At 39.3% G+C, this 15,330-nt stretch overlaps 1 protein-coding gene across 3 annotated transcripts; it reads right to left on the bottom strand.

The window, feature by feature from the left end:
• Positions 1–122: 122 nt before the first annotated feature.
• FBXL3 (F-box and leucine rich repeat protein 3) lies at positions 123–15,330 on the bottom strand. 3 transcript variants are annotated; one of them, XM_027646405.1, is made up of 5 exons: positions 15,086–15,329; positions 10,149–10,512; positions 7,952–8,074; positions 4,624–4,795; positions 123–2,523 (listed from the first exon to the last, which is right to left on the bottom strand). In XM_027646405.1, exons 2-5 carry the CDS (start codon positions 10,509–10,511, stop codon positions 1,880–1,882), a joined length of 1,302 nt encoding a protein of 433 aa, XP_027502206.1. In that variant the 5' UTR covers position 10,512; positions 15,086–15,329; the 3' UTR covers positions 123–1,879. The 3 variants fall into 3 exon arrangements, with proteins under 3 accessions (XP_027502206.1, XP_027502215.1, XP_027502225.1); XM_027646414.1 differs by lacking the exon at positions 15,086–15,329 and adding an exon at positions 14,375–14,667; XM_027646424.1 differs by lacking the exon at positions 7,952–8,074 and having other exon boundaries at positions 15,086–15,330.

Here is a 15,330-nt window from a genome sequence, read left to right as displayed (position 1 = left end):
CAAAGAGGTTCTGGCTGTGTTACTAGAGGGATTGCCTCACTTTAATGTAGTGAAAACCCATCCTCTTCCCCAGATTGCAAGTGTTACTCCACCTTATAATACAGGCAGTTCTGAGAGTCAGGTTACAAAAAACATGGAGCTCTTTTACTTTTATGGACTAAATATATTGACACCTTTTATACAAATAAAAGCAAATTATAGTATTACATTAATTTAACAAATTCTAATACAAAACCCGCGTATTTCATAAAATGCAATTTTTAAATCAAAGCTCTACAGAAACATCTAACTCCTCTATAAAGATGTCCAGTCCGCTGAGCACTGTTTGCTCAAAATATAGTTATGAACTTAAATACACTCATAAGTGTATTACACTGAGCTATACATCTGGATAAACATTACTGAAATCGGAAATGAAGGAAATCTACTTACTACCAGAAGGAGCTGTACAGCTCAAGCGAGAGTTCAGCCCAGCCTGCAGCCCGAGCAGCTCTGCCTTGCTGATGGCTGACCACTCCTGCCAGACATGCAGCTGTCACATCAACGCTTTAGTGTTACCAATCAGGAACGTCAGAGAGAAAATAACATAACTGTTGGCAGCAAGAAATGAAGTCACAAGCCACATCCAGATCACAGGCAATGTCTTGCCTACACCACTTACAGACTAAAAATTTCCTTTAATAAAACTGATTTATCAAATGTTCAAAACAAATTTTTGCCTATCGCTCTACTTCACCAAGTTTACTCCTTTTGGGTTTTTAAATATTATGAACTGACAGAACTAGCTGAATTAAAGGTATACAAAATGATTATCTATCAAACATCCACTTTGTACATAAACATTTCTGAAACAGATTTACAGTATACAGTTAGTTTATACAGCTTAAGCAACTGTTACAATGTCATTTCTCTCAAATTGAAAGCAGCCAGAAGGTCTAAGGTTTTGTGAAAAGGTTCTTGGTCACCATTCAAATTTCACCTTTCTTATCTCACCTTATTCACACCCATGTCATGAGAATAACATTGCTGGGTTCATTTCATAAACTGTACATTATTCCATCTCACTGTATGCTGCCAAGCTGGTTAATGTGCAAGAAAAGCTCATTAACTACAATTTATTTTTAAATACAATGTATCTACATTTTCCCCCAGAATGCTTTCGCTTCCTGAGCTAGACATAAAGTACCTTAAAACAGGTTTAGATGCAGATCTGAGACCCCATAAGCAAACTACATTAAAATGCGTAGAGAGGGGAGAAAAAACCCCACACTGCTTTTGGTAGCTCACACTACTGTTTGAATAAGGTAGCAAACTTACTATTTGAGTTGTCTAAACTGTTATTACTGTGTATTTCTCTTGCCTTTTATGATTTTTATATAACAACGTGTATATTTCACAGGCTACTAAACACTTATAAACTTCATCTTGTCATCTAGGTGACTGGATTAGAAATGCTACAGTCTGCAACAAAAGCATGCAATTTAGTTGGAGTTTTGGTTTTTTAAGATCAAATCTGGTTGCGTTCAATACTACTATCTAAATCAAAGAAGGACAGCATATTAAAACTGGTATTTTGCAGGTATTTCAATATTTTAGATACTTTTTTTTTATTTCCAAAAACATTTGAGATCACTTTCAATGAAAGCGATCAAATCTAAAACAAACCTCATTTTTGTTTCAATGAAAACAGGTTTTGGGACTGTCAGTTCTGTTTTTGGATCTGGAGTTCAAAAATAATTTTTAAAAGAAAAATTAATTTTCTAACCAAACAATGAATTAACTTGCAGTAAAGTCTATATTATTAAATAAGCTTTTATCGCAGTATGGTAAGCTTGGGTTTAAGGTGCTATTCCATCTGCCCTGGAGTCTCTTAAGGACTTTACCATGTGGGCATCATGTCTGGGAACCACACTCTACCGAGATGCTTTGAAACTTCCCAATGAATCTGCTCTAAGTTGTATTTCTGATCAGGAATCAAAACTTCCTCCATGATAGAAAGCTGAGAGAGACGACCACCACACATCTTCACAAACTCAACAAAGGCACTGCAAGAGACTTCACATTCTCCTAGGCCAACCGCCGACAGGTACTTGCACCGCTCGGCAATACAGATCAGCTCCTCATCCAGCGGCCGCAATCCATTGGCACACACCACCAGTTCAACCAGCCGAGGACACGTCATTCCAACGCGGCCAAGTACGTCTTTGCTCACTGATCTTCCGAAGTAAAGGTGAGTGACAGGTATTTCGTAACGAAAGAACGGGTCAAACTCTTCCTCGTACAAGAAAAAGTACATTACTAAATTTACTTTAGGAGAATGCTTGATGAAAGCATCCCAGCTGCTCTTCTGAATCGTGTGGAACTGAGTCTGCCCAGGATTTTCACTGACAACGTCAATGCGCAAGTGTTCTAACCTGACGTGTTTTTCAGAAGACAAAGCAAGCAGCAGCTCATCACTCAGCAGGTGGTAGTTCAGGGCCAACTCACGTAAGCCATGGCACTGGTCAGCCACGCAAAGGATACCTGGCAGAACAGAACATTATGAGAGGGGCTGCACAGATAAAAATGTACTAATAACTGAACAAGAAACACAGGAGTGCATTTGTTTATGTACGTCAGGAGAGTGCAAAGACCACCTATTTTAACATGTAACCAAGACCTAACATCAAAACAAAATCATACTGGACAATGTGAAAATTAATCTTTTTCACAAGGACGACCTTGTGACCTCTTTGCACCTACACAGTTCAAGACAGACATGCACAATGCGACTACATCGCTGTTTTGCTCGGGAAACAAAGAAGTTAACAAATACATAAACAGAAGTGACAAATATAAAGATAGCATATTCTGACTGTTCTGCCCTGCTGTAAGACCACATATACTCAACTTCATTTCTGTAAAAGGTCCTTACTCATGATAAAAGTATTCCCCTAGCCTGTGCTGTAAGAACTGCTGTCTCCTCTGTGGCCAACAAAGCAACTGCGAAAAAAAGTTTGTCGCCTGCAGAAAGCAAATGTAAAATCAATGCTCGATTTTAATTAAATACAGAAGCTGCTGCAGTCAGTATTTGTTCTTTCTAACAAAGTGTAAATATTTAAATCTGGAAAACCTACAGCAAAAAAAGGCAGCAAAACACTAAAAACTGGGAGCAGTAAATTCTAGAACAGCAATTTCCAGACTCTCCCTTTAATGAATTAATATAACCTGCTGCTCACAGAAGACAAAAACATTAACAAAAAGAATCCAGTTCAGTCTAAGGTTTCCACTTATCCTATCTGTACATAGAAGTGATGGTACCATACTGGTAACAGTACTGAAAAAAAATAAAAAGCACTAAAAAAAAGCATCCAGTCCTCTGCATTTCATGTGACCCAGAAACCTCTGAAATGTGGGATACGGCCTTTCCATTAATAGAGGGGCTGAGAACATAGCATTTAACAACATTCCTCCTGGCAGACATATTATGGCTCATGTACTTCTCAGACACAAAGATTCTCAAGAAACAATTTTAAGTCAGAAAAGCCAATTTAAGCAATCCCCTATCTATGATTACAAAGCTTTGGATGAAATGACACTCCAGTTAATGTGCTGGTGAACACTTTGCTGGACCAATCTGCTGCATAACAAACCTGCACTTTCAGGACTTTTTTTATACAAAACCAAACACGAGGTTTTGTCTGAGAGCTACACCTGCAAAAGGTATTAAGTCTGTTTTGTTTGTTACCAGTACAGTAACACGCCCTCTTCTATAGTACAGTTTCCCCCACATATCAGGAATCCTGCTGGTGAATTATACACATAGTATACCTAACACTTCCAACTGCAATATATTTGCATGAAGAAAGTTATGATTACTATAGTAGTTTCCACTCATCCTCAGAAGAGGAATCAAACTAAGTTGCCAGCATCTCATTTACAATTCCTCTTCCATTTCTCAGTGAAAAACTCTAAGTGTTAAGCTGACAGGCTGTGAACAAATCTTAAACTTGCTGTGCATTGTTGAAGTTCACAGAATTAACATTTGCCGAAGGTTTGTGCAATCTTGAGTCATTTCATTCTGCTACAAGCAGACTTCACTCTTGCTACTGACACAGAGTGTTAATGCTTTGGTAACGGCCGAAGTTCTGCAGAGCTCAGTCTCATCTCCACTGTGTTGATGCTGTCTGCACTTATTCTCCAGCAAGAGATCAAACTCCTTTCCTTCAGAACGACTAAAGCAGCATCTTCATAATCCATGATATGGCAACACTCAAAACCCACACATAATAAAATGTGGAAAAGGAAGTTCCATTCCAAAAAGCTTGACTATACTGGAATACTTAGTCATTGCAAAAGTAATGCACTATTAAGCCAATACATACTCTTTAAGTTCCACGTGAGATTAGCTGTTTGCCCACAACAGACATACACTATTAGCTCAGTAGTCACTCTGCAAGTGGCAGGATAGATGGCCTGACCTCCAGTTGAAAGAACTTTCTTCAGTGACAGGTGCTGTAAACACCACACTCATCCTCCCTCCCCATTAAATTCAGACAGAATTTAATGCATGCATCATAAAAAAACCCCAAGCAACAACAACAAAAAAACCCAAAACGATCCCACAAAACCACAGCAGCTTACCAGCTGGAGAAACATGAGGACAACTGCTCATTTTCAACAGTTTGAGTGTGTCACTATTATTAGCCACGAGCACTTTGAGAGATGGATCATCTACTGGTGTATCATCAATCTTGAGTGAAGAAAGGGATTTGGAGTTTACAAACACTACTGTCAGTGCAGAAATAAAGTGAGACTGGAGAAAAAAAAGAAAGTGTAAATGAAACAGGATCTGAAGTAAAAATCTCAGTGGTTTTACACTGTACACTGCAATCTTAGTTTTCTTGTACTTATTGACAGCATTTGCTGAAAAAGCATTCTTTTGATATTGCATAACTAAAATTAATACTAAATCTGACATTTTTTAGTAGAGGAAGTGTAATAACTTTTTTCTATTAGTCTATGTATTGGGCAAATCAGAATGTCCAACATTAAACGCAAATCCAGAACCTGACCCTGGACAATTCACTGTACAAATTGAAATCTAGAGAAAGACCATGAGCAAAGGGAAAGCCCAGAAAGCCCTAGTTTTGAGAATAATTTGCAAGTCACACTCTAAGCAGAGCATCTTCTAGAAGAGGAATTCCCACGTGGCAAGTTGTACTGCACTGGTGAGATGCAAATCAGGTCAGGAGTGGCAACCCTGTAATGCTGTATTTGAAGCAAACGATACTGCTGCCTGCCTACCACCCACCCAGAGGATTTAGGTTTTGAATGGATTTATCTTGGAAAGCTGCTCACTGGAGTGGTCCAAACGGAGCCAAGGAGCCAGTGACCAATTAATTACCGATTAAGCAGCATAGATAATGTAGGTCCAGTGCTCAAAGTTGCTCCTCAGCATTTTTACATAACCACTGAAACCTATTAGTAAAGACAGAGCCCAAGGCACCTTTAACTTGGGAAACATAGACTAAGGAGCAGATACACCAGTGCTTGTAGAAACCACTTGTGATATGGAGGAAGCGAATAATTAGCTTATCTTCATGATTTCTTACAAGACTGAGTGAACAGAAGACTTAAAAGAAGTATTTTCTCCTTGTCCTACATTAAGTTTCCATAAAATGACCTGCTACTTTGATTTCAATACTGTTTCACTCTGAGCCTCATGTGTAAGTCCTAAATACAATTATATGAGAGAAGGCCTGGCAACAGTATTCATTCATTCTTACCTGATATGTTTGTGAATTTTGATGAGACTCACACACAATTAGACTTAGAAAAGGAATTAATATTTTCATGCTAACACAAACTTTCAAAGTCCGTTCATACAAATGGAAACAAGTGCAACTCAGAACCTTTAGGCACTTTGGCTTTAGGGATCGCTCCAATTCTACTGGCAATATGCTGATTACATATGTTACATACAGAAGAAAAGGTACTTTAATATAATTTATATTATAAAATACGTTCATGTTTTAATTATTATATTAATATTTAATAATAATTTAATAATATTTCCACTCTGTATTCTGAAAGCATTAGCACTCTGTTTTTATTCTCTATATTTAGAAATTAATTCCCTTCACTAAATAGGCTGTTAAATAAAAAGGCAAAGAAAGTTAACCACGTTTGTAAAAATAAGTAACTTGAAACTTCTAGTTTGAAGAGTTAACGGAAAACAGGCAATATCCCAACATGTAAAAACCTGTCTTTTCAATACTGCCACATATGTAGCCTATAATATGGTTCTTTAAAAGATTTATGTAGAATGCACTTAGTGAAAAGACTAGCAACACCATGCTAAAAATGACTGACAAATATTTGCCCGATGTCATGTTGTTACTTGAAAACACAAGAGCACTGATAAGGATAATGCAAAGTAGTTCAGACCTCCTATGCAGTCTGATAAAAATAATTTTTAAAAAACACACCATAAAAAAAACCCCAAACCACTGTATAATATTACCCATTTCTCAAATCCGTTCATCTTTGCGTGCTTCTCATCTAATGGGCCTGTTACTAAAGGCTTCCCTCAGGAACTCAGCCATGGTCCAATTCAATTCTTTAGTTTCATTAGTGGTCCAGGAAAATTTTAAAATCACTGCTGGTCCCATATGCCAGGGACAGTATTATTTGAGAAGTAAACATCAAAAGGTAAATTATGCCCAGAGCTAATTTTGGCTCATTCTGAACACATTTTTTAAAGACCACGTGTAAACCTATTGGGAACAAAACCAGGAAGCCTGTATTTTAGAAGCCTTGAAGCTAAGACCATAGCATGAATAACTACAAATAATTACTCAGCAAGAAGAATAGGACCATAACATATCCCTCCAAAGACAGCTAAATAAGAGAGCTACAACAACATTCAGATTAAGAAAGAAAACAATAAGCAAGAACTGAAAGGACAAAGTATTCTTAACACACTGAGAATGTGGATTGTTTTCACTACATTCAGGTTTTCTTGTCATCACAACTCAAAGCACATCAAAAAAGGAAAAAATCATACCAAAACTAGTTAAATACCTGGAAAGCCTCTTTGAAAAAAATCAAGGATTAAAAATACATATTCAAGAGAACTACATGATGTGGCTGTGACCACTGGTAAGGACAGTAATTGATAATCCTTCTGTAGGTAACCTTGCTTAAGCCCTATAACCTACTTCCTTTCCCTTGGCTGCCTATAGTTCCTCCTTGTCCTTGTGCCATCACCAGCAATGACATCACCAGGATCTAGCTAACAGTCTAGTTGTGTCCGGCTCTTCACAACCACTCTCCTGCTCCTTAGCAATAGTACACCTCACTAGCAGGAATTCTTTAGGAGCATGTGTAAATGACTTGTTATCTTGTAGATCAGATGCCTTCTATCAAGATCTGATTTTTGGTAAACTTGCAAGGTAAAAATCTGACTGAAAATTTCAGAAATACACTGCACTTCACCTAAGAAGCTGATGCTTGTCTGCATGACATGACATACTGAAAATCACGACCACGTTGTTTTCCAAAGAGAGCTCACTGATCATACAAGCCCTATGGCAAGTCCCCAGGAATAAAACTCTACCCCTCATTTGATTATCACTGTGTCCTAAACATCCCCCACAGCACAATTACACAGACCTGAAGCAGTTAGCCTCTTGACTTGCACCACACTGTTCAGTTCTACATTGGGGTCAAAAGACAGGAGGACTTGAAAGAACAAGGTCAGGCCTAAGATCTCACATGATCCAGAGAATAAGTGGAACTTTAGATATCCTTGCAGTACATCTCAGTTCCTCCCTTTAATAGTGCCCAGTAATAAAGTTTTCTTTACCAAAGATCCATATTCCTATGATAGAACTTTTCATAAAGTTATAGAAGTACTGTATGAAACACTGCAATGCTCTGCAATAGAAAAATATTCATATTAAAATACCTTTGGTAAATCCATGAAGCTTGGCCGGGCAGTTGAAATTAGCCCAAGTGTTTTCAGAGAGCAATTCACAAGCTGGGATAAAATATCACAAGCTGCTTCTGCAGATTCCTTGCTACTGTCCACCTTAAAACAAAATGGGATTGCACGTTCAGAAAGCACTGCATCAAACATATTCTAACTTTTTATTTCATTTTATCTTCTGAAATGTGATGTCAAAAAACCCTCACAAAACACCTCACTGAGAAGCCATCAACATCATTCTTTTTTTTTCCAAAAAGTATATACAAAAAATCCAAGATAATTTGCTAAAAATTTACTACTCTACTAAACACTTTGGTAAAATACAGCATGGTGAGGGGTCAACTACACAGTCTGTTTCAAGATAATCAATCCACATCAAATAATAAGGAAGTGGAGGTTCATTTGGGTCCAGAGCCTACTCCAACTCCTCTTTACATTCTTCCTTACTAAAATGCAGGAATTCTATAAATCCTTTACTGGGTGCAAAAACTGCTTCTTTTTACAGTGACTGAGTTCATAATATTGAGTTGCTGGAGAGTCAGGTGCATTATCATATGAACCTATATGACTGGCCCTTCGTCGTTAATACCACAACAGATATGCAGTGGATAATCTACCAAAAAAAAAAAAAATCAAACCAAAAACCCCAAAACTAAAAAAAAAACCAAACAAACCACCACAAAAACACAACCCCCAAAACCTTCATTAGTCAGTTTGCTATAGAACCCAGTCACTTCTTGTGTCTCCAGTGGATTTCCCCTGACACTCAGACATGCTTTCTGAATAACCCCTTACACAGAGTAGGCTTTGCAAACCTATAGAACAGTATAAAGCTTGATCACAGGATCAAATTTAAGCCTACCATAAGCCAAACTACCTTGTGTAGATGTAAATCCAGTGAATGTTCATTTTCTGCTCAAACACACACTGAAAAGCCTTCACTGTCAACAATCCAATCTTGCTTGCCTACAGAAGACACCCCTCATGTTTTCAGCCTTTACAGAGTAACAGTCAGTCAGTGTACCTTGTGTATTCTGCAACACCGAAGGACAACTGAAGGAACAACTTCAAGAAATGATGTGAGTATTGCCCTACCAAAGAAGGGCATCTGAAATTCTTCAAAATGACTTAGTGTAAAGAAATGCAGACAGCAGAAAAGACACCAGAAATCATTCCACTACAGCTGTTAAGTTTTCTTTATTTGGACACTGATAAAAGCCTGGTAAACCTTGCGATAACAGCTCGTTATTACCTGGTACTGGAATCAAGCAGTAGCAATACATGTGATCAGGCAGAGGTGCCTCAGCTACCCACATGCTGATGATTCCTACATTAGAACTGCCTGATCTCATAAACTAGTATGTCTGTCTTGCTGCAGAGGTCATTTCCTTTCCAAATTTCTCACACAGCTGATGCATACACTGCCATGGGTTTCACAGTACCCTTCCAAAACACAGTGATAGGAAAGCTACCACTAAAGGTTTTCATCTGCTGAAAACAATTTCATGTGTTAACAGAACCAATTCTCACCAAATGGTACTTCTCAGCCAGGCACAATCAGTACACACACCATCCTGTGCAAATTCCAGGTACTTTTTCAGTTAACTGAAACACAGCTGTGCTGAGTGGACAATCCCATACAATTTAATATTAAAACTACTACTTGCTGACTAACAGTACTGAAGTCACTCTGCATATTAGATGTTTTCTTACCATGAATATTAGATCCAACTCCCTACAGGATGTGAAATGGGGAAATGCTCAATTTATGCATCTTGATCAAACTTAATTCTGAGGCAGGAACCCAAACATACAGTTGTATCAGAACCAAAGTATTTCTCTCCACTCACTGAGGTAGAATTTTAAGCAGCTAAGCTGCTACAAGAAAAATGGGGAAAAAAAATAAAAATCAAAAATACCACACCACCAAACAAAGAAATTTCCATCTAACAGAATGAAGGCAGTGAAAAGGTACGTTCAGGACTTATTCCAAGTTTTGGTCCTGAAAATACACCTAAAAGAGACAAATTAATTACCAGGTAACCTCCATGTCTACATGTCCATTTAGAGAACCCATTTTTTCAGTATACTAAGCTGGAAAACAAGGCCATTTACTACAATGCCATATTTCTTCTAAAATAAAACTGTTTTTTAAAAAGCCTATAAAATACACTACCTTGAAGCTTACATACTGCAGGTGATTGGAATGCCTTTTTATTATTTGCTTGATTAGTTCAGGATGTGTAGTCCTCAAGTTCGACGTAGCTGGTTGATTCAGCTCAAACTCAAAACACCTCCAGAGATCTGGCATATGAAACACTTGGTTCCAGCTTCGGCAGACCTGGGATGCATGAGCACGATCCAGAAGGGGCAAGTACTGAAACACCTGCAGGATAACGTCTTGAAGCAGGTTGGCCCAGTCAGGACTCTGCACAACGATGGCTTTCTTCTCTGTAACCTTGTGTCTCTTGCTTTCCTTCTCAGTTGTCTCTCCCAATGAACTGTTGTTGGCCTCATTAGTTTTCCTTCCTCGTTTCATTCTACAGAAATAATAATAAAAAAAAAAATGCTGAGAACAATATTAATAAAAAACTATGAAAGTGAAAAAGGATGTTTTTTGCAACGACACTTGTGCAGGTTTTTTTTCCCTGCCATATAAAAAGGGAAAAAACCCAAGTAACAATGAAACCGAAGTAGTAGTCTAGAAACAATATTATCATCTAAACTGATATGTTTAATATTACTTCTTTAATCATTAATAGTGCCAACCCATTTATAATATTCACTCTCAGTGGTTTATTTTTGTGCTTGAGAACATTTTGAACCTAATCTGTTTTACTGTTTTGTTGATTATCGCTCTACTGTTCTACTAAATCCAAAGATAATACTCTAAACAATTTTTTGAACACTGACATTCATATTGCTGCCCCAGTCCTATTCATTAGAAACAACACTTGAAACTGTGGAAGAAAAAATTAGGTAAGGAACTAAATAAAGATTGTATGCAGGCTTGCAGACACTATATACTGCTGATGTTGTTGTATCTGACCAAATATTTTTTTCCCCCTCAGACATTTTCTTTTTAAAATGTATTTATTTATTTAAATGACATTAATTCAATAGGCATCTGTTTTAAATCAGTATCCTTGAAAACATATTTCATCAAGAACACTGGTGTGCTTCATTTTTTCAACTAACTAGGAAATAAGGATTATGAAAGATTTCCAGTAACAGCCTGGAAGTTTCAACCTACAAAAAAGGTTTACAGAAGGGTCAGAAAACTTTCTGCAAAATTATATCAAATTCAGCAAGCCTGAGGCAAAAGGTTATCTCACTCTCCACAGCATATACTTTTTCAATAATGATGTAACAAACTAAAGTTCTACCTTATGTTACATTATTAAAGAGAAAACCCCCTACCACTACACATACCTGAAATAAATCTAGCATTGGGTTTTGTTCAAAATGTGTTCTTTTGTACATGCCATCTTACAACTGAATTTAGCATATGCTTTTTAAAAGCCTCAATAGGATGCACATCATGTCCTGAAGAGCTATGAATAAGACCTCACATTACACTACAATATGCTCAATTCCAATCTCTAAAAAGATGAGAGAATCCAGGGATGGGATGGGCTTGACATGTGTAAGCACCCCTAATGTTCCTGATTTCTATAAGATAAACACAGACTTCATACACAGTGAAATCATTCCGGTTTACATTCAAGTACCATCACATGTATGAGACTATCATATGCCCAATCCTTCTGGGATCTGGAAAGTTAAGCTTCCCTGCTATGTACTGCTAGTAACTAAAAGTTTGGAAGTACTTCTTAAAACTGAGTGCAACTTAAAAATTATGCTGTTTATAATCCAATGCACACAGATTATTTTCTCAAAGCCAGCACCTCCTTACCTATCTTTAAAAGACTTTAATCCCAGCTACTCACATGACAGAAGCAAGCTATCACTTAAGGTGTGAAGCCACTGATAAGATGATGCAAGCAAACCTGAGCATGCTGTCACGAAACACCGATGAACTAAATTTGTCTCGATTTTTTTCCAGCTTCATTTTTTAATCCAAGCAGCAACTGGGGGCAAGCAGAGGGTGAAAACAGTAGTGGGCAAAAATGTCTACTTGCTTCCTGAGAACTATTTACTGTTATTCACAGCTCCCTACTATGAGACTATGCAAAACATGACTCGTGTACCAGAACAAGCTTTCTGCCCGAGAGAGTTCTGCTACTGAGCCAATAACAGAAGAAAAGCAAGAAAACTGAACAGTGACTCAGAACCATCTGCAATTAACAAAAATACAAAGAAACTGGATTTTGCAACTGTGAAATCTGAATTAAATTTATAACTAATCAAGAATTAATTAGCAAATCCACTACAAGCCTGTCATGTTTCTGTTTGAGATAACTACTCACCACAGGACAAGAATAATATTTATAATAAGCCAGTTTACTCACTACAGGACAAGAATAATATTTATAATAAGAAAGTTTGAAATGCAACATTCCTTTAAATTTTAGGCTAAACAGATATTCCAAACAACTAGGTTATAATAAGCATTTACCACAGGCAAGCTATTCCCTTGCCAAATTTAGGACAGTGTGTTTGATGTCTAAGTCTATCCAAAGCCATCTCTCATTAATCTGGAAAAAGCTACACAAGGTACTGCTAAGACTTGGCTCTCCGAGTCTTCCTTACAGAGAGATCCTGTCTCATCTTCTGCTAGTAAGGTAATACATGTGCATAAATTTTCTGGTTAGGTAGCTACTTTTATCACTGCATTAAGGTAGGGGGGTTTTTTCTTTACTTTTTCTCTCCCTTTTAGAAAAGACCAGGAGTGAGCTGCCACTGACGAAACTGGAAAAAAGGCCTCTGAGATGTGCTGATAGGAGGGGACCAGGTCATCAACAGACAACTCAATCTGCACCTCTGAGCTCACTGGGATGAGTTCTAAGTAGATAAATATATGCTGGTTACAGATCAAAACCCACTCTTGGAAGCTGTGGGGAATTGTCACATGTTTTTATCAATAGCGAATTTAAAAAAAAAAAAAAAAAAAAAGAGATAATAAAGCCATCACTAGAGCTATACTGATGATGAATTTCAGGTCACATTCTTCCAAGAAAATAAGATGTTACATGTTCTAAGTGCTATGGCTTGAAAAGCAGGGGATGGGAAAAAACCAATTCCAGACTTTTTTGTTACTGACGTCTTCAATGCTCTTGTAATTAAAAAGAGAAATAAGCATAACTTTTCAGAAATATTTTCTTGTTGGAACTTTTTCCAAAGAGGAAAAAAAATGTCTAAGCTCAAGACTAAAAAAATATGATTTTAAGAACTGCATGACTGTTTTGTCATCTAATTTTTGGCACCTTGTTTCAGAATTTAAAGTATTGGAATAGTTTTTAAAAAATGTAACTGCTTTCAGCCTCTTAACATGCATAATAATAAAACAAATACAAAATTCAAAGAATGCAGATTTGCCTACAGAAGTCTGCAGAGCCATCCAAGAAGATACTTATTAAAAAAATAAGGTCACTTAAGAAAGTAAACCTTTCTGCATATTTAATATGGAATAGCCTTAGGAATATTGCCTAGGAACAGGCACACGTGGTTCAGATCACCTTTCTTAATGTATCTGATAGTCTAAAAATCAAATAATTTTGAATCCCAGCCCAACTTTTCAACGAGGAACACATGGATGCAAAATTCCATGCTAGCACTGTACCGTATAGGTACAACCTATTTTTCAAAGGATGATTATTTATCACTTCTTACCAACGCCTGAACCATCAATCTTGCTTTTAACTCTCCCTGGCATACTCAGGACACACATATCACTGACCAGTTTTTCCAAGTTGCTGCTATAATCAACTTTGCTTCAGAATCTAAGATCAGCCTGGAGAAGAGGCGGCTCAGGGGAGACCTCATCACTCTACAACTTCCTGAAAGGAGGCTGTAGCCAGGTGGGGGTTGGTCTCTTCTCCCAGGCAACTGTCAGCAAGACAAGAGGGTATGGTCTTAAGCTGTGCCAGGGGAGGTTTAGGTTGGATATCAGGAAGAAATCCTTTACAGAAAGGGTAATCAGGCATTGGAATGGGCTGCCCTGGGAAGTGGTGAATTCTCCGTCCCTGAAGGTTTTTAAGATGAGACTGGATGTGACACTTAGTGCCATGGTCTAGCAACCACTGCAGTAGTGGATCAAAGGTTGGACTTGATGATCTCGGAGGTCCCTTCCAACCCAGCTGATTCTATGATCTTAACAGAAAAGCCAGGATGGTAACAACAAACCCCAAACCAACAAAAATACCTAACTCTACCAGGGCAGAGAAATGGGTGAAATCCCGATGCCTGACTCCTTAAGACTTTCCAAGTGAGTTTCCCCACCTATTTTACCGACTTGTTTCTGAACTCCGCACTCGGGCGCAACCCACACTATCTTGTTTGCAAAAGTCACGTCCAACCCTAATCACACAGTTCAGCCGCCGAGGAGGAGGAGCAAAGCACGTGCTCAACATTGTTTTTATTGCCGAGTAAGGTGCAGCCAGAACACAACGGCAGTTCAAAAAAGAAAAAAAAAAAGGAAAGAAAACAACAAAACCAAACCAAACAAACGACTGTGCAGAGCCGTTTACGCCCTCCTGATAACGCTTCCCCAGGAGCCAGCCCAGTGAGCTCACTGCTCTCCCCTCACAGAAAGGTTGTTCTGGGAACAGCAGAGACGCCCTAAAGGGGGGCACAGGCTCACACTGGGGGCGGCCCAGACGCGAACCCAACCCCGATCGCCGCGAACAACCCGTTCCGCTGCACACAACGGAAGGTTTCACAATTTATCACAGCTACCACAGGAAGGCTGCGAGGCAGGGAACCCCCACAAACACGGCGGACTAGGATTTAAGGCTCTCCCGCTACTCCCGGGGCAGGATCGCCACAGGGTCGGCTCCTTCCGGCCCGGCCCCGGCCCGGGGGGCGGCGCCGCGGGGCTCCCACAGCCCCCGACTTCTGCCGGCCCCGCGGCTCGGGCCCCGCTCCCCAGGTCTGGCACCCTGAGGAAGGTCCCGCTGCGCCGCCGCTGCCGCCCCTTTCCCGTCCCTTCACCTGGCGGCTCCCTGCTGCGCTTCGCATTAACCGGGGCTCGGGCCGCGCTGGCGCCTCCGCTCCGGCCACATCAGCTCTCTCCGCCGAAGTCGACCCCAGCGCCGCCTCCTCCGCCCGGCTGTCCGGTCCGTCCCGTCCCGCCCGCGTCGTTCCTTCTCGTTCCTTCCCTGCCTCCCTCTCTGTTTACTTCCCAGCGGCGGAAGCGACGCGCACCAGCCAAAATGGCGGCGGGCGGGCGATGAGGC

The sequence above is a fragment of the Corapipo altera genome, unplaced genomic scaffold (genome assembly GCF_003945725.1).
Source record: "Corapipo altera isolate COAL_440 unplaced genomic scaffold, ASM394572v1 0, whole genome shotgun sequence".
In the NCBI taxonomy this organism is placed as follows: Eukaryota; Metazoa; Chordata; class Aves; order Passeriformes; family Pipridae; genus Corapipo; species Corapipo altera.
Note: the sequence above shows the minus strand (reverse complement) of the source record. Positions and strands in the feature narration are given on the sequence as shown.